Consider the following 19299-nt stretch of genomic DNA (forward strand, 5'->3'; position numbering starts at 1 on the left):
CTAAGCCATCTCTATAGAATGGACGAGTAGAGTCTTACTTGATTAACTGTAAGGAAGAAAAATGCAATCTTTGCTATTAGTCTCGGGGCTTCCTTTCCACAAAAATTTATCAGTAGATAAAGGACAATCGTATGCAGGATATGCTCTAATATAGACCGGCAAATCAATTTCAAGGACATCGGACGGAGTCTTCTATTCGTGATATGTATGATAATGCTCCCGTACCGAGTTAACGATGTAGGCTCTGTTTCTCGGCCTACGAGAAGCACCATGTAATTAACAAGTCGAATCTTCCTTTCGTTACTGGCGACTATTCGACTCGTGTCACGGCGAGCGGCACGCATCGGTTCTTGCTCTCCTGCCATTAGACTCGTCCCAATTGATTGCCATTGCCGTGAAATAGACAGTAATATCTATGTCTAATAATACATGGCCTCCTCGGCCCTTCTACAGCCTTGTCCCCCAGTGCATGATGTAACTTGTCTTTCGCTTTGACCCTGCCTCGTAAGGAAACCAAAGTCTCGGGCTTCACGAATTCCTGATTAAAATGGCCTAGGGCACTGTCTCTTGAGAATAATAGACTTACGAGTGCCGCAGCTAACCGCTCGTTCCGTACAAAAATGAAGCCGATCTGTCGAACGAACAAGCATCCAAGCTCGTCGTGTGCTCAACCAGCAAGGACACAAAGTTCAATCCCAGCCCACGCTCAGGCATCTCTGTAGACGAATTGTTTTCAACGCTGGGCCTCGCTTTCAACATGCTATTACTAAGAGAAACCCATGACGAGGAGGTATCTGTGTCCTGGTGATGGGGTGGGTTCAATTGATTGACAGCACGAGTGTTCTCCGTTGAACCAGATCCCTCAGACCGAGCTCGCGATCACCTTCTCAAATTGGATCGAATATCCTCATTAACACATGTTTCTCATAATTTATGAAGGCGTTTCTATTGAGAACGATGTTTTTACTTAGTATCCAGCCTTCGCTTAGGTCCTAGAGTAGTAGTGTATGGATAGTTAGCCGGACCCCACCCGAAAATGACTAATGAGCAGGACCTGGCATGACGGGGTTCTCCGCAATCAGAACCCAAACTGAGCCGAGTCAAGTACCTCCAGCACCGAGTAAGAAACTTCGTCGAAGCACCAGTGAATTGACGTGAACGACACGGTAGAGCTCAGCACTTGATTCAGGAATGGCGACTACCGTCCTCGCCCCGGCACGAGCAACGGCGGCAATCTTTGATGCCGATGACTCAAACAATATTCCGCTGGTACATTGGCCATCGAAAAATTCTCGACCTGATTCAAGGCCCCAAAGCCTTCTCCATCCTGGACAGGACCTTGGTAGTGGTCTTTATGAGGCCCAGGATGTCGGCTTGTCTCGGGTCCGGGCGATTACTCTTATTGCTACCCTTACTGGGATCACGTTCGTGGGCAGTATGAGTGGTGGCTTATTGACTATTGGTCTTCCTTGGATCGCAGCAGATCTGCAACTTCCAGATAATCTTTTGCTATGGTAAGTGGATTTATTTTCCATGGGCTCGAGCGCTTGCCAATTATGCGAATGTACTGACATGAATCTGGACGTCGAAGGCCCGCCTCAGTTTACTCGTGAGTTTTCTTTGCGTTCCTCATTTGACAGAAGTTAACCATTCGTAGCCTTGCGAATGGATGCTGCCTACTTCTGGCTGGATCGATGGCAGATTTTATGGGTAACAGAATTATCAACTTGATTGGCTGTACACTATTGTGTGCCTTCATTCTGGCTTGCAGTGTGGCTCAGAGTGGTCTTCAGCTTATCCTGTTTCGGGCGTTCCAAGGTATAGCGACATCGATGTGCCTTCCAACGGCTTTCAGTATTCTAACGGATACGATGCCTGCCGGAAAGCGGAGAAACATTGGGTTCGCTTGCTTAGGACTTGGCCAGCCGTTCGGATTCTCCGTCGGTCTGGTATTTGGTGGTCTATTCCAAGGATCGTCGCTTGGCTGGAGATTCGGCTACTATCTTTGCACTGGAGTTACAGCCATCCTCACAGTGGTCAACTTTTTCAAGTTGCCTAAGGACAAGCCACGCGAACCTTTCACCTTTCAGCGCCTAAGGTCCGAAATTGACTGGGTGGGAATCGTCCTCTCGAGTTCTTGCCTAGGAATAATTTCCTATGTTTTTGCGTAAGTTTCTTCTCACAACTGCGCTCGCGATGGAGTAAGCTTATCACGATTCAAGTGTCATCACCGATAATCCTTCCAACATACACCGCCCCGAGAACATTGCCTTGTTATGCGCCGCCTCTGCAATGATACCTGCTTTCTTAGCTTGGATGAGCTGGCGAGAGAAGAATGATAAATCAGCTTTGATTCCAAACTCTCTATGGAAGAATACCGCCTTCGCGTCAATTTGTGTGATGGTTCTTCTTTCATGGGCTGTCCTGAATGGCACTGAAACTATTCTGAGTCTCTTGTAAGTGCGAATATTCCAACGGTGCCGAGAGAATCCTGCTTATCAAGAACTGCTCAACCATAGCTTCCAAGAGGTTCAAGAACTATCTGCCATCCAGGCGGCTATTCGGTTCCTACCGAACGTCCTTATTGGGATTGTCCTGAACCTTGCTACTGGGCTGCTAGTCCATCGCCTGCACGCCAACTATCTAGTTCTCGTCACAACAGTTCTCAGTGCTGGGTCCCCGTTGCTTTTGGCGATTATTGATCCACAGTGGTCATGGTGGTACTGTGCCTTCTGGGCTGTTCTCCTTGGACCTCTTTCGGCAGATGGTAATCATTTCCGTGATTTGATTGGAAGGCAATATCGCTAACTCTTTGTGCAGTTATTTTCACCGTCGCCAACTTGATTATCGCTGATTCATTCAGTCCAAAAACCCAGGGTCTCGCTGGTGCCGTATTCAACACCATCGCACAATTCGGCACGTCCATCGGACTGACGACTTTTGCTATTATCTCGGCTAGCGTAACACAGGATTCATCTTATATCAACAAGAGCTCGCCTGAAGCTCTGATGACCGGATACCGGGCTGTATTCTGGACATGTTTTGCATTGATGATGGCTGCGTCTGGTATCGGTGCTTGGGGCCTGCGCAAGGTGGGGAAGGTTGGGCTAAAAAGGGAGTAAAAGGAAATCTAGTGTGCTACAAAGATAAAAAGCTTTGCGTGGAAAAATTCTCATAGATTTGGGATTGCTATTATATTTAGAACAGTGACGCTTGAAACAGACTGCCGGGGGTATAACTGAAAAAAGTAACGCCTGGTTTTAGTGTTTTTCTCCAGAGCCAGAATTTTGGGGCTGAAAGGGTAAATGCAAGGGTAGACGCCTAATATGCTTGACTCTGCATGGAAGATTTCCTTCAAATGCAGCCGACACGAGTCCTGGGTATGCAGGGTATTAGAAGACAAGTGTACAGCCGCATCATTGTCGCCATGAAAACAAGAAATAAGATCGGAGGCAAAGCAAAACTTTTGAAACGCCAAACCAGGAAAATATGCAGTCGTAACGTCGGATCTCGTGGGTCAAACCAAGAGCAGCCTTTGAATTTGCAATGCCCTAGCAAATAATAGATGCCTTGTCCGCATGACTGCGCGCTGTTTCGATTCTAGAGATCTGAGCAGTGTTGGCTGAGGGAACGATTTCCAAAGTGTTGGAGCCATTTTGCAACCGCTCCTCTCTCTCAATTTCGAGGCGCTCTGCCTCCTTAATTCTCTTCAACTCTTGGCAGAATTTGCTGTTGCTTCTGATGCGATCACCGTAGCGAATGAAAGCGAAGGGGATAATTGAAACTCCCAGACTGATGAATGCGATCAGGCTGCACGCCCAGTGGACACCCAAGTTGTCGAACATGGGTCTAGTGGCAAGAGGAAGGACTGCACCCACGATGCTTCGTGTGCAGCTAGCTGCCGACTGAGCGCTTGCAGATAGAGTCTCATAAGCGTCGGTTAGGTAATTAAGCATTGCCATGAAGATCAGCAAATACCCCATTCCGAATGGAATACCCGAGAGGAAAGGCACGACCCAATGAATACTAGGAGAGGCCGTCCAGCCCACCCAGAAGAGTGAGATGACGTACAATGGGCCTCCAATGCAGGCAAGCGGGAGTCGTCGATATTCTTCAATATTGGCCCAGCTTGCTTCGCGAGCTTTAGCACGAGCGAGAAAGTTGTCATACCAGATGAAGACCACACAGGCAAGAAGCGCACCCACGCCGACTACAATCCCAAGTTAGTTGAATGTGATCCAGGAGTGAACATATTTTGAAGATTGGGGCTTACTGGGCAAGAACATCAGACCTGAAACACCAGCACTCATACCATAGATATCTGAAGAATTATCATATTAGTGGGCATCTCACAACTGACGACAGGTGAGATTAACATGCCTTGAAAAATGATGGGATATGCCTCAAAGTATAGGTAAAAGATTGCATATGCCAGTGCCAGGTACAAAGACGTCAAGGAGACAATTGGCTCGTGGAAGATCATCCGGAAGGGCCGAGAGATTGTGATGAGGAACATTCTGCGAAGATCGCGGCTCTCAAGCTCTAGGGGTGAGACGATGCTTGAATTTCCAGTTTCCTTTCGCAGCTTCTTGGCGCGGCGTGTCAAAATGACAGGAGCATATGTTTCGGGCATGAAGATTACCAGGGGCAAAGTTGCACCAGAACAAATGAGCCCGATCCAGAAGCACCACCGCCAACTAACAACTGCAACAAATCCGGAGATCCAGGGACCCATGATGGGCCCGAATGTAGTGCACTACGAATTGTCAGCAATTTTCTTCCACCAAAGACCACCGAGGGGTGTAGCATAGCATACAGCCATAAAGTACGCCATGAGGCGACCTCGCAAGGTTGGGTCATCGTGGACGTCAGCAAAGAGACCGCCGGTGGTAGCGATAGGAGAGGATGCCATCATGCCGTTTAAAAGTCGAAAGATCAACAGTGAGGCATACGAATTAGCCACCGCGCAGGCCAGAGTAAAGATCATGAACCCGATAAAGGCAATAAGTAAGGGTCGTCGACGTCCGAAATATTCGGAGCTTGGGCCCCACAACAAAGGGCCCAAGATGTAGCCGATCAGGAATATAGAGATAGGTAGAACAAGCATCTGTTGGTTGGTAATGTTGAACTCCTCTGCGATTTGTGGGATCGCATTACTGCAGATGGACGAGCCGATGGTACTGTTCATGACCTGCATGACACCGGCGAGAAGGACTAGGAACTTTCTTGCCTGGACATGCGCGTTAACTTCTATGAGATCGAAAAGGCCTCTTCTTGGCTTGGATGGGCCACTATGCCCGCAGGTTGCTGGAATGTACATACTTTCTTCCAGTTGACTGGGTTCTCGGGGTCATTGGGCCCGAAGGAAACGACCGTTTTTGAAGCTACCTTTCGAAAACGAGAATATGATGGATTTTCATATCGCTCCTGGATTGGTTCGTGTGCCCCCTCCGAGTCTTGATCTGATGAATCCGAGTGTGAGTCGGAGAGTGAATCAGGTAGTGAATCTCGTCGTGACTCATGAGGGGTTACTATGATGGCGCCCTCTTTAAAAATGAAATATGGATTAGAAATCTGACGTAGTACTAGACAGACAGAACATACTCACCTGTGGCTGACATGACCTTTTGCAGGTTTTCCTCCATGGGGAAGTGGTCAGGCATTGTGTTGACTGTGATCGCGAAATCACCCTCGAATGGAATACGTGACTACGCTAGATGAAGACCTTAGGTGGGATGGCCCATTATTATAAAGGGACTACAGCAGTACCTCTGCGACAGAGAAAATTCAAGAAAGCAAGCCCGGCTCCACTCTCACGGTCCCAGTCAGAATTCTCCATCTAGATCATTCAAACTCGACGTTGATGTGGGTTCTGGTCTCCACCTCCCTCTGCCACTTTTTTTTCTTCCTCCCTACGCCCTAAAATTGACAAACGAGTCTGTGTGCAACACGATTCTGGACAATACACAGAGAAAGTCTGGCCTGGCCCACTTAAATGGGGTATTTGGCGATGTTGATCCGTTCACGACCAGGATTTCCTCGGTTAACACGGCTTTCAGGCAACGCGAACTTTGCGGGAAACATAAGCTAAGACTTCGGTGGGGTTTTCAGTGGCAACCTATTAATACCTTCAGTTCGCGATCTGCTAAAAAAATTAAAACGTTACCTCGCAATGTAGGCCGATGTGACAAATTATTTATAGGGCTGTTTACTGTAGCAGTCGTTTCCGAAGGTATGCGCAAATTTTTGTGTCGAAAACGGAAGACCGTGGATTGTCACAATCCGCATGCATCGCGGTCTTTGTGCCGACATTCTCCATCTCGGGAACTTTAAGAGGGAGGCATATACCATGCAGATCGACCCAATGACTTCTTACATCTTTGAGCGCTTTAAGCTAGTGCTCCGGCTTACCATTATTGACATCTCAACCAGAAAGTGATACATATCGGGCGAGATGCCGAGCGACTGTTCTCGTGATAGATTGGCGCAATGGCTCAGCAGACCAAGCCTCGGCCAGTTTTCAACTCGACGCTCCTTGGTATTCGCGGGGTATCTCAAGACGTCAAAATTGATTTCTTAGTTCCAAGGTACAACCCCGTGGATTTTGGAGAACACTTAGTACTACTGTACGGGGGGATTCCGCATTGATTGTGGGTATTGAGTCATTGAATCGGATGAAGCCGAACGCGACTCCACAGCCTCTCAATAACACCCGTGATTACCTCAAGGTTATACACTACAGTACTGGCTTCGAAACAGAATTCCTTAAAGAATCTCGCTGCTATTCAGCTTAGCTCCGTGTTTCATCTGTTGTTGTTCGTGCCACATGGTGATCAAAGATACCAATCCTTCTTTCTTTGCTTTTTTCGGCGAGCGCGAAACTGCGTGCCAAGACTCAAAACTCCCGGCGTCAACCCGGTTGCGAACCGGTGCCGGTTGGTGGGTTCGGACTTCTGGCCGATCTGTGCTTACCGCCCGTGCTCGAGATCATGATTGCTTCTGCGAGTAGTATTCTGGAACAGTCCTTAGGCTATACTTCGAACCTCCACAATAATAATGATTACATCAATGGCTATGATTTCGGGGCATCACTACTGCGCCAACGAGATTTCTACCATAGGATCAAGAAGCGAATACTGGCCTACGAGGAGTGCGATGGATATAATTTTGCAAATTTTTTTTGGTGTTAGTCCATATCTGCCTCAGGCAGACACAAAGAAAGATCTAACTTTGTTTCCCACACCAGCACCTTTGAAGTACATAGACATATCCCATATTTCTGATCATGAAGCCGATAAACGAAATGAACGTCGTTTACTGCCAGTAGGCACAATCTTTAAGTTGCATGTTCTTTGTGAAGTACTCTGTAGCAATGTCTTTACGCTATTCCTACGTTACCTACAACCAGGTTACTTGCAACCGAACTCTAGACCGTCGCTGGCCCCGTTCATCTGAGAAATTCTTTAGGTTCTCGCGCTGTACCGAGTTTGGCAACCGCTGCAATCGCTACCTGATTTCGTTGTGTATTTCTCTCTCAACAGAAGGCACAGTATGTATAACGATTCCTTCTTCACTGTCATTGACCTCCTGCTTGATCTAACTTACCTTATCTCACCAAAGTACCCCCATCCTGGCACGTAGTTCCATGGAAGAACTATGATATTTGACACGAGGTAAATGTTGGTTGCCCCACCTATCTTCTCTGGACTACATATGGGGATCCAGAATTATAATCGAGCTGCCATGGCGAAGAGGTATATTTTCATGCAAGAGAGACCAACCCACTGGAGCGAACAGTCCGAAAGTGAATTAATTATTGGAGTCGCTGATTGAACTTCAAAAACAAGTTGTCCGGGAGTATTTTGATGTCGAAATTGAGCTTTCGGGGATATACAGCACGATCCATTCTGTCAGTGATTGAAATAGAAATAATTACACGATCAGACCGTAAGTTAGAACTGTAACTACTTAGAGACTGTCTTAGAGCTCCCCTTACGGCCCTGCGGTCATAGTATGAGTGACTGGGGCCCTGGTCATCAAAGTGAATATTCCAGTGCTCGATCCAAAAGTTTTGACTGTACTGTAGCTTAGTAAGTCTACCATGATGAGCCACTTTCAAAATAGTTCCAACCTAAATTTGTGCTGATGTTGAAAACGTCCGAAACTTTATGCATAACTACTGAAGATCGTGAACCACAGTAGTCAAGGGGCTTACAAGCTAGTCACGCAAGAGCTACGTATTTGCTTGTCTTAAACAGACCAGTTGTAGATAATTCCAAAGCTCAATTTCAGAGAGTCAGCACGGCGAAACCTGATCCTTTGACATTGCTTGCAGATCCCCAACGCATCGAGGATCAAGAAAGAGTCCAGGCCCTGCTCATAAGATGACTCGATAGTAATCAGATGTTGGTGTTCCTGAGATTAGACACGACATGAGTGACTAAAGCTCCTCTACATAACTAGTGAATCCAAATCTAATTTATGGTAGTCGTGGGAATAATATATTTCCTCCGTTTTTGTGGACTGTTTAACCGCTGGGGACCCTGGTTACGCGTCCATCTTGCGCGGCGGTGCCAGCATGTCCAGGCTTAGGACTGGCTCAATTTCTTGGCAAATACATGATCTCCTCCCCTGGATTGAACATTAATAATCTGACATGGTTACAAATACCAGGATTCCATGAGCCAAAACTTGGGGGCCTGGAGGTAATTGTTGACAAGTCAACAATCAGGGTCTTGATAGGTGAGTCCGCTGAGGAACGGAATGGCCAAAGTTAAGAGCACCACGAGGCAAAATAATGGGATATCTCTCGTTCTTCTCTTTTGTAGACTGAATTTAGCTTAGATTTTTTTGTTTCTAGAGCAGTTTAGCAATACTATCATGCTGCGGACGTTTGGCTAGAGAATAGTGAAAATTCTCGGAAAAGTGGATCTCTTAGCGTCGAGAGGGACGTACGCGGCAGACGTATATCCCTGAAGGCCATTACTTACATCGCTTTTGGCTTAAGAAGGATATTTTCCTTCTCGGGCGCAAATTTTCACTTCTTATCTTCTAATCAATAGCACGTTGTACTCTTGCATACGACTATCAACCAATTGGATTCTCAATTTCAATTCAGCCTGTCTTTTGGCAACCTCGCGACCGATTGGTTTTCACATAGCCCCAAGTATTATAATGAGGGTCGAGGACCCCTTTGCGAGCCCAGATGCCGACTACAGTCGCTTCGGAAGTGCAACAAGCAATCCACCTCGTTTTAACCATCACACAAACTACGGCCGCTCTGTACCGCAGGCAACACCGCAGCCTCCACGCTATTCGGAGATTTTTGGCGCAAGAACGGTGATGGATAGATCACGGTATGATCCACGAGGATGGTCTGGTAGAAAGAAATTAATCATTGGAGTATGTGTGGTGGTGGTGGTTGTGGCAGTCATTGTTGGTGCAGTCGAAGGAGTCAAAGCGAATGCGTACCCTAATTACTCTCAATTGAATTATATGCTGGTCGACACATTTTCGGGGTCATCATTCTTCGAGAACTTCGAGTATTACACATCCACAGATCCAACGAATGGCTTTGTGCAGTATGTCTTCCCTTCAATATTCTGGCCCTCCCCCACCATATGCTAACGATGGCAAAGATATGTCGACTCGCAGACAGCCTCAATGATGAATCTGACGTATGCGTCCGATTCAACTGCTGTGATTAAAGTCGATACCGATACCCAAAACCAAACAAGTGGTCGAAAATCTGTTCGCATTACTTCGACAAACACCTACGACAACGGGCTTTTCATCTTCGATGTCGTTCATACGCCATATGGGTGCGCAACGTGGCCGGCACTCTGGCTTACCGACCCCTCTAATTGGCCTGAACATGGCGAGATCGATGTCATGGAGTCTAACAATAATGGAACGCTTGGAAATGATATGACCCTTCACACTACCAGCGGGTGCAAGATGAATGCGAAGCGCAAAGAGACTGGCACAGCCCTATATTCAAATTGCCTGAACACAGCAAATGATAACGCTGGATGTAGCGTGAAGGGCAAGTCTGCAACATATGGCGAGGCATTCAATGATAATGGCGGTGGTGTAAGTCCTCGGAGAGTTTAGTCGATTTCTTGCCTTGATGCTGACCCGGGTCTCACTAGGTGTACGCCATGGAGCTCCGTGATGCAGGAATTCGAGTTTGGATGTTTTCAAGAGATGAAATTCCCTCAGACATCTCGAACTCAAGCAGCAGCCCCGATCCATCGACGTGGGGAGAAGCTTTGGCAGATTTTCCCAGCACACACTGCGACATCAGCTCGCATTTCAAGAATCAAAGTATCATCGCAAATATTGACATTTGCGGCGACCTCGCTGGTGCCACTTCATACTACACGGACCTCAACAACTGTCCAAACACTTGCACCCAATTTGCGGCAGAGAACGGAGCGAACTTCACAAACGCTTACTGGGAGTTCAATAGCTTCAAGATATACCAAACGTCCTAGATTCCATACAGCACGAATAATCTCTTCAATGGGCAAGGAAGTGGAGATCATCCCGAGTCAGGTTTTAACATCAAACTAAAATACTCGATGACCACATAGTACGCAAGGGCTGTAACCAAGGGGTATCGGCCTTCCGTCGAGTATATGTGAGGAGGTTCACAGACGTATTGTGCCACTGCAAACTACGATGGTATTTTTAACAAAGATGGGTATCCATTGATGGGAACTCATTGCATTGCTCCTTCTGGGCAGGGAGCGATTGACTATTAAACTTCAACCTAAAGCTTACTGCTGTATGTGGCAGCCGTCGGGATGCCAAACTTCGAGATATCTTCTTTTGTGGTACCATCCACTGCAAGTTCGGCTAGTACACGACCAAATGCAGGGGCAAACTTAAAGGCATGAGCTGCACCAAGACCCACAATGATGTCGGGGTGGTTTTCCAGAGGACTTATGACAAACTGCCGGTCTGGTGTGATCGAATATTGGCAGGTCACGGTGCGAAGCGGTTGGCGTGCTTTGTCCGGGATGAAGTCCCCTAAGAAGTTCGAAAGCTGATTGAGCAGATACGGCGAGTGAACATATGTGCGCTGTTCTGGTGTCATAAAATTGTTGGAAGTATCTCGGGCAGCCTTGATAGTTGGCTCTCCATAACAGGGAAACCCGTAGTAGCATGTCGAGCCATTCCAGATCCAAACGGGGAACCGGTCAGACTCGAAATTTGCTGCTTCGGTGGGCTTGAAGTATGTCACCTGCTCTTGCATCACGGACACTGGGATATGTGTGCCCAAGGGGCCCAGTAGCTTGTTGATCCACGCATCAGTCGCAAGGATGACTTTTGCGGCTTGAAATTGTCCTTTTGATGTCTTAATCACAACCCCACCAGTTCCCGAAGTCTTTGGTACCACACGGTCCACACGGGTTTGATCCTTGAGAATGGCTCCGTGGGCACGCGCTAGTGCCTGGAAGGTGCTCACAGTTCGAGAAGCGTGGGCGATGCCAGTGTCGGCTGTGTAGACCGTAGAGACATTTTCAGGAATCTGAAACTGGGGCCATCGTTTTTTCACTTCTTGGGAATCTAGAAGCTCATAGGGAACGTCATTTGTGTCAAGACTCTTGGTGAAGTCGCTCGCGAGAGAGGGCGCGTTCGGATCCTCGGGGAAAAAAACCACGCCGCCCGTGATAGTCAATAACTTTTGACCCGTGGTTTTTTCAAGCTCAGCCCAATCCTTGTAAGCTGACTTGGCCAGTGCAACGTATTCCGAGGTGAAATTCGAGGTTCGGACGATGCGCGAGGTATCATGGGAAGCACCGTGAACATGGCCTAGCTCAAACTGCTCGAAAGCAATCACCTTGGCTCCCTTTTTAGCGGCGTAGTATGCCGCGCCACTTCCAAGGACTCCGAGGCCAACGATCGCGACGTCGAATTGATCCATGTTGCCGTTTATTATTGAAAGTTTCGGTCCACTTTGATCGGGGAAAATATGTCGTTTACCTCATCGAATAAGCTCCATAGCCATGGATTTAAGACCTTCCTGCGACGACCCTTCAACGCGGATGTCGCCGTCCACGTGAAGCTAGTGCATTGGGGGCACGGAAGACAGCCACCTGTGATACATCGAGACAGAGACTCCAAAGATGGGCAGTCAACCCGGGGACAGATGAGCTTGTGTGGGTCTGGCTTTCAAAATGGGCTGCAACGTTGGGTTTTAGCGTTTGCCTCGTGACGTTGACCCGATTGGCAACCTCGGGTCATCCCGGTCACGTGGTCGGAATCTGCCCGTCCCCTCGTATAGAGCAATAACCGGTCCAGGCACTGACTTGGTAACTATTGTATAGGTCTTTTTGTACTGTCGTCAAAAGCCGTGTATTACAAAATTCCGATACAATATATAAAATCTTAATCTCTATATGTGTAGTGAAGGCCCAGTAGCCCAGCTCATCCAATACATCGTTTGTCTGGATCGCTCAACCAAGAAGTAAAGGATCAAATTGTAGATAAATCGAACTGATGGATGTCCTATCCATGAACTCAATTTTTCCAAGCTCAAATCCTGGCTTCTGGATAATTAAAATAATTAACATGCTATGAGAGAAACCTATCAAAACCAAGCGCGTTACTAGAATGGAGACAGTACGATGTTCACATAATTCACTAATCGTGTGTTATCTTCCACGGATACAATTATCCATAGCATGATCAATTCAAGAACTAGAATTGAACTCAACATTTTAGAAGCTATGAGTGACAAGTGTGCAAAAGGGACTGGATTCCCTGCAGTATGTCGGCCTGCAAATCCTCAAACTCCTCAATACCGCAACTGATTCTCAACAATTTGGCGTCGCACGATGCATCGCTCATTGCCCTCCATTCCATTAAACTTTCAACACCACCCAGACTCGTCGCATGTTGGAAAATAAACATACGGCTTGGGAGTTGTCGGGCAAAAGCCGCGTTCTTGGCCCAGATCGAGAACACGGGTCCAAAGCCTCCAGGCATTTGCTTTCGAAGCCAGCCATCTTTCAAGTCATCTGCCTGGAGAGAGGCATGCTTAACCTGTTCTATAGCTTGGCTGACATGACTTTTTTGGTCTTTGAGCTGGTCATGCAGCCATGCAGCCAGCCTCTCTGCCGTCTGCGACTGCTTGGAGACCCGAAGGTACATAGTGCGAGCGGATCGGATGCCGAGCCATCCTTCAAAGCTTCCCATAACACTGCCTATATATTGGCGATCTTTGTGTAGCTTTTTCAACCATCCATCTTTCTCCACCCGGTCAGGGTGAATGATCAAGAGACCACAAAGCATATCCGAATGGCCGCCAACATACTTAGTGCCACTGTGCATAACAATGTCTGCTCCAAGATCCAAAGGATTCTGAAGTGGAGGAGGCGCAAAGGTAGCGTCGACAGTCAGATAAGCACCTTTTTCGGTGGCTTTCTCACGGTAATATGCAAGATTCCTGGCTTCACCAGTTGGGTTCAGGGGTGTCTCCACGTGTACAATATCACCTGGCTCCGCTTGGTCCAGTTGCGACAGATCAAGTTTCTGAACCCCAGTCAACCTCTGCATAATATCGAGAACACCATGACATCCGTGATATCCATCCTCAATGAAGATTCTCTTTGGATTGAGGAGGATGAACATAGCATGGAAAGCTGAGAGTCCTGTCGAGTAGGTGATGACTTCACCGCCCATGATATTGCGAAGCAAGACTTCTAGTCGATTAGAATTGGGCGCGGTGTAGCGGGAGTACACATGCGAATCATGAGGGTTATTAGGCTATTTCGCATTGTTAGCACAAGAATTGTTCAAAGCGCTAATTTCTCACATCTTTGTTCTCCTCTGGAACTAGGTCCTCGGGATCTCTCGCATAACGAAAATTGACCGCAACGTGCATTGCGGGAGCAATGGCGCGGTGTGGACTGACAAAGTCATCGGCGTGGACTGCTCTTGTGGCCATGCTCATATCGGGCAGAGCCTTGTCAAGGGCATCCGCCGTCAAGATGAACTTGGACCCATGATCAGTTGAGTCGTTAGATCCCATGGTGTCTTTTGTTTGAAGTGCTCAAGATGGTGCGATGTAATAAATGTACGTGTCGATGTATGAACGCCTGAGAATGAGAATAGTTCCGCAAGAAGACGTCGAGCAAAGTAGTTCCCCCGCTCCATTACCTCGAGGGCCAATATGTGAAATGATGAGCTGCTCCGTTTTGCGCTCCCCCGCACATGAGCGGAGGACTCCGTGTTTTAGCCGAGAAGCCAAACTTAGCACGTCCAGAGCCGACCGTGTCACTCGATGTTACCGTCGGCTGTCCCATCCTCTAAGCTAGGAGTGGTTGTTTTGCTGCAGACACCGACGCAGTCAAACCAATGGGCAGCAAAGCTGGGTAAATCGTGTTATGGGAGGGTTTGAGGTATTCCTCATCAAGTGTGACACAACATGATATTGATTCGTATAGATCGTGATGTGTGAATGGAAGGTTCATCAAAGGGGCACGAGACAGATCATTACCGAACCGGAGCTCTAGGACTAGAGCCCCAAATCTGGTTAATGATTCCGGATCGGATTTCCTTCTTTTTCGGTGCTACCAGAATGCCAGCTAGCAATCAAGAGCAACAACAACCGCTCACCTGACCGGGGAAAGCCGACGGAAGAGCAAAACAGCGTAAGTTCTGTTGGAGACCACAAACTCTAATCGACAACTTAAACGGTGGGTTATCAGTTCGTTCGTGGATCCACTCGTTACATGACACGGTAAGCTCGCCGTCGGTCGGAGACCGTGTTGAAGCAATGCGACACAGGCCTTTGTCATGGCGTTGTACGTGGTTGGCCGCGTGATCGGATATTTCGAAGACATTCAACAAAGAAGATAAATCCACGACCACGAAAACGGCGGTAGAGGTGATGGACAAGATCGAAGATAATTTTTCTCCAAAACATTCAACCTCCAGTGAAGATATTTGCTAGCATCATGGCAGCTGCCGTCGCCTCACTCTTTGGATACAAACCCAATATTCTGGAGGAAAAGAAGCTTCCGAAGGAGCCACCGAAAGCCTTGCCTGCCTCATGGTATTCTTCGCCAGAGCTGTATGAATTGGAGCGACGAGCTATTTTCTCCAAGAAATGGATTCTGATCACCCATAAGCTCCGATTCACAAAGCCAGGCGACTACCTACGGTTCCATGAAGCTGGCTTCTCCTTCTTTTTATGCCTTGATCGCGAGGGCAACTTGAATGGCTTTCACAATATTTGTCGCCACCGCGCCTTCCCCCTCGTATCAGAGGATGAAGGCAATGTCAAGATTCTGTCTTGCAAGTATCATGGATGGTCCTATGGTCTCAACGGCAAACTCGCCAAGGCTCCGCGATTTGATGATGTTCCTGGGTTTTCCAAGGAAGATCAACGACTGTTCCCAGTACATGTGCATGTGGATGCGCTCGGTTTCATATGGGTGAATCTCGACTCTTCGCCTCATCCTGTGCCGTGGGAAGAGGATTTCAAAGGGGTTGACACCCAAGAACGATTCCAGAATTTCGACTTCAGCCAGTACAAATTCGACCATACGTGGCAAATGGATGGCGACTATAATTGGAAAACACTCGCCGATAACTACAACGAATGCTATCATTGTACAGTGGCCCATCCTGATGTCGCGAATCTCGCCGATCTGTCGTATTACTACACGGTGTCTACTCCTGGGCATATTCAACATTTCTCTCGACCCAAACAAGACAAGGTGAATGACGATATCAAGAATGCAAGCACCTATTACTTCCCCAATGCATGCATGACTGTCTCGTGAGTTTTCTATGCCGATAAGACAGATAATGATCAGCATCAAATATTGACGATGAACCAGTCCTCACTTCTTCTACATGATGCGATGCGTCCCAACATCCGTAGGGACTTGCTCAATGGAGTACGAAGTTTACCGACACAAAGAAGCATCCGACGAAGAATTTGAGCACATTGACTCCTTCTTCAAGAGAGTGCTAGCCGAGGATAAGTGGCTTTGCAATGAGGCCCAAAAGAATCTTAATGCTGGTGTTTTCGTTAATGGGCAACTTCATCCTGAGCTAGAGAGCGCACCCCTCTTCTTCCAAACCACGGTTCGGAAATTGCTTCTCGATCATCGGAGGGAGGAGCAGAAGGGGCAACGCGAAATTTGGCCCGCTCGTCAGCATTCAGCTGGATCGGCCACTGCCGAGGATATTAGCTTTTGTTCAGGATTGGCTTGTTCAGCGGATGGTAATAGCAAGCTCGACTGGTAATTCAATATACTCGGACAGTAATTGATTGTGAAGATGCTGAGCTTGGCTTGAATAAATTGGAAGACGTTCAATATTTTTCTTCTCGGCTCTCCTAAAATAAATGAAAGGATAATCATGGTGTTAGGGTCGACAGCCAATGCTTTGCTCAGGATTAAGACGCAAAAACTCCAACTGGACATCTGTACGACGCCGTCGAGGAAGACCTGCTTCTCAGCCTGTCTCTCGCAGGCTAGATCTTACTTGGAGTTATGTTCGCCCCAAATTATTCTAACCACGATAGAGTCGACGAAGGTAAACTTTATTGATCTTGGCCCTTTCCCCTTATCGCTATTGTTTCCAGGAGTGGATCACAGCAGTGGGCCACCTCCCCACAACTTTGCGCCTCATCGGGTTGTGTCCGAGAACCCCGCGCTGCCCCTTCTTTAAGCACACCCTTGCGCCGTGACGAGATTACTTGGGTTCATTATTCAGTGAAGAGCTAATCACGCTACAAATGTCGCTGGCGAACTCTCGTATCACTAAGAGATCCCACCAAGCTTGTGAAAACTGCAGGTAAGCTGAATCTCACCAATCTCTTGAGTTGAGTCTAGCTGACGAGCTTGGAAAGGCGAAAGAAGACACGATGTCCTGGGGAGCGACCGGCTTGCTCAACATGCACTCGTCTAAAACAGTCGTGCCAATATAGCCGGAGCTATGACTCCTGGGAAGGCAGTGCTGGCAGCGATGGTGTATTGGTTAGAAGTCGCCGAGACCAGTGGGTACCGATTCAGTTGACTAAGTCGAAACCAGGAAGATCGACTGCACCAGCTCGAGGAGAAGATGAATCTAGTGCTGGAACAATCGACGTGAGTACAACCGGGGACATTTTATAGTCATCCAATTTGAAAAACGAAAATGCTGACGAAGTCAGGTCAAATCGCCATGTCGGAGCTGGACCACTGGACTCACACAGTATCGGCCAAAGTGCCAGCGGAGATGCTGCGTCAAGGTCTACACATGGCGGTCACGAAGCATCAACACGGAGGTTTGGATCTCATGATGAGTTGAGCCTTCAGTCTGCAAATATGACCACCAACTTGACAACGTTCACAATACCTCCCAAAGATATGATCTCCAAGTGCATCGCGCTTTATTTCCAATACTGTCATAAGCAGCCTCTCTGGCTATTTGACCCGGAGATCTTTTCGAATCTATCTGATATACCTGATGAGGTGATATTTGGAATTTCAAGTTTAGCTTTGCGCTACTCACGCAGCCACATTCCAGATGGGCAGGTGGACCAACTGTGTCGACAATACGCAGAGGCAGCTCACAGCCTAATATCGCTTCGAATTGCTCGAGGAAGAGTGAACTTATCCACAATGCAAGCTCTATGTCTGATTGCACTTGCTGAGTATATTGGTAGGTCTTGATCGATATCTAAAAGCAAAGAGTACTTCACTCATACTTATCCAGCCAATGATACCCACCTAGCTTGGGTTCATATCGGTCTCGTCACAAATCTCGCAAAATGTGGAAATATTGATATTGAGTTGCATGAGGGACAGTCGACACCTACCCTGGAAGCCCGCCGACGGCTATTTTGGAGTATCAACTTCCTCAATCAGCAATTCGGTCCCCGGAGTTTGTCGCTGAATATTCTACGAGACATTCAAAATCCCAAATACACGGCCGTCAACATTGACACCCCTCGGGAGATGGGCGTAATTCCCCCTCAGGTCCCCGTGGAAACTGGCTCGCTTTCATCAAGAGGAGGGATATGGGTCTACATGGTTCAATTGGGATCACTTTGGAGAGAGGTGCAGCACTACATATCACATTGTGCCAGTGGGTATTTCACGCCGCCATGGTCTGTTGAGTCCGGGTATTCTATCATCGGAGCTCACCTGATGAATCTTGAAACAAATTTCCCGACCTCACATCGATATGATTCCGCGAGGTTTCAAGAGCAATCAGTCGAGGAACTTCATGGCGATCGCTGGTATTGGAGCCCATGGCTGTACCTCCAATTCACGTATCATGCGGTGCACAGTGTGATCAACCATCCCTTTCTGTACTCCTGGCGACCTCAACAATCTGCTCAACTCGCAGTGCCCAACACGTTTTGGAAGACTTCGTCAGAGCTGGCGCTGATACATACGACCTGGACGGTTCGTCTGATTGACATGGTCACTGAAAAGGATTATCAGCTATCAGATCCATCTATTGGTCATTTGGTAGCCATTGCGATTACCATTCATCTCTATTACTGCCGCGCTGCAGATCCCGTCCTGAGAGAGTCCGCTCAACGAAAGGTTGAAACCTGCACGAACTTCCTGGGTGACTTGGCCGCAAAATGGCCCACGTGCGATGTGATAGTCGGTTTATCCCAACATGTGCTTTGCATGCCCTAGCTAATGATGTGAACAGTATCAAAAGGTTCAAACGCTCATCCAGTCAGCCTTTGCAGTGAGCCCAAACTCTACCAACAGTCGGTCACCACGTAGAACAATATCAATCGACACAGCGTTGATGTGGGACATTCTCCTCCAGAGCTCACCAGAGGCTCCGTCTGGTTCACCCGGGCGAGGTCTCTTTGATCCTTCGTTCTTCGATACTCCAAGAGACAAGCAGCACGAGAAAGTAACTGTTGAAACAGAAATATTCCATAATTCTACAAGAACAGTGGATACCTCTGACGGTGGTCAAGCGTTGCCGCCGTACTCAAGTACAGTACGCGATCGGCAGTCCTCGGACGTCTCGTATCACGAATCGTGGCGAGAGGGCAGCTCAATTTCAGTGAGCAACGGCGCCGTTCAGGGTCCATTACCACGGGATTCTCTTGTATGGTCGGCACCGGGGCTTCAGAGTGACGTTTCCTTCATGGACATTACTCGTGATCCGTTCTATCAGTTTCAAGACCAAGACCGGCCTTACATGGGTGTCTGGGAAATTGGAAATTTATAACGATGAATGAACAATGTGGATGTGCCATAGAGAACCTTATTTATGACTTGATTGGGGTGGAGGTTGACTAGAATATACAGTAGT

General features: G+C 47.8%; 7 protein-coding genes across 7 annotated transcripts; 4 read left to right on the forward strand and 3 right to left on the reverse strand.

Moving 5' to 3' along the window:
• Window positions 1–1191: 1191 nt before the first annotated feature.
• On the forward strand, window positions 1192–3122 carry N7458_006735 (major facilitator superfamily domain-containing protein; the record flags this gene model as incomplete). Its single annotated transcript, XM_056910117.1, has 5 exons — window positions 1192–1514; window positions 1658–2098; window positions 2223–2456; window positions 2520–2767; window positions 2821–3122. The coding sequence occupies 5 exons, from the start codon at window positions 1192–1194 to the stop codon at window positions 3120–3122; spliced, it is 1548 nt and encodes a 515-aa protein (XP_056765821.1).
• Window positions 3123–3551: 429 nt separating this feature from the next.
• Window positions 3552–5663, reverse strand: N7458_006736 (MFS transporter; the record flags this gene model as incomplete). Its single annotated transcript, XM_056910118.1, has 6 exons — window positions 3552–4210; window positions 4274–4321; window positions 4354–4756; window positions 4817–5230; window positions 5323–5531; window positions 5609–5663. 6 exons carry the CDS (start codon window positions 5661–5663, stop codon window positions 3552–3554), a joined length of 1788 nt encoding a protein of 595 aa, XP_056765822.1.
• A 3511-nt stretch (window positions 5664–9174) lies between these two features.
• Window positions 9175–10496, forward strand: N7458_006737 (glycoside hydrolase family 16 protein; the record flags this gene model as incomplete). The annotated part of the gene is made up of 3 exons (XM_056910119.1): window positions 9175–9581; window positions 9639–10092; window positions 10152–10496. The coding sequence occupies 3 exons, from the start codon at window positions 9175–9177 to the stop codon at window positions 10494–10496; spliced, it is 1206 nt and encodes a 401-aa protein (XP_056765823.1).
• A 278-nt stretch (window positions 10497–10774) lies between these two features.
• On the reverse strand, window positions 10775–11932 carry N7458_006738 (putative sarcosine oxidase; the record flags this gene model as incomplete). The annotated part of the gene is made up of 1 exon (XM_056910120.1): window positions 10775–11932. One exon carries the CDS (start codon window positions 11930–11932, stop codon window positions 10775–10777), a length of 1158 nt encoding a protein of 385 aa, XP_056765824.1.
• An 803-nt stretch (window positions 11933–12735) lies between these two features.
• On the reverse strand, window positions 12736–14041 carry N7458_006739 (cystathionine beta-lyase; the record flags this gene model as incomplete). The annotated part of the gene is made up of 2 exons (XM_056910121.1): window positions 12736–13776; window positions 13826–14041. The coding sequence occupies 2 exons, from the start codon at window positions 14039–14041 to the stop codon at window positions 12736–12738; spliced, it is 1257 nt and encodes a 418-aa protein (XP_056765825.1).
• Window positions 14042–14969: 928 nt separating this feature from the next.
• Window positions 14970–16269, forward strand: N7458_006740 (iron-sulfur cluster-binding protein, rieske family domain protein; the record flags this gene model as incomplete). The annotated part of the gene is made up of 2 exons (XM_056910122.1): window positions 14970–15796; window positions 15858–16269. 2 exons carry the CDS (start codon window positions 14970–14972, stop codon window positions 16267–16269), a joined length of 1239 nt encoding a protein of 412 aa, XP_056765826.1.
• Window positions 16270–16859: 590 nt separating this feature from the next.
• Window positions 16860–19215, forward strand: N7458_006741 (uncharacterized protein; the record flags this gene model as incomplete). The annotated part of the gene is made up of 5 exons (XM_056910123.1): window positions 16860–17003; window positions 17059–17114; window positions 17180–17670; window positions 17725–18626; window positions 18679–19215. The coding sequence occupies 5 exons, from the start codon at window positions 16860–16862 to the stop codon at window positions 19213–19215; spliced, it is 2130 nt and encodes a 709-aa protein (XP_056765827.1).
• Between the last annotated feature and the right edge of the window lie 84 nt (window positions 19216–19299).

The sequence above is a fragment of the Penicillium daleae genome, assembly GCF_028827525.1.
Source record: "Penicillium daleae strain IBT 16125 chromosome Unknown utg000006l_segment0_segment0, whole genome shotgun sequence".
Classification (NCBI taxonomy): domain Eukaryota; kingdom Fungi; phylum Ascomycota; class Eurotiomycetes; order Eurotiales; family Aspergillaceae; genus Penicillium; species Penicillium daleae.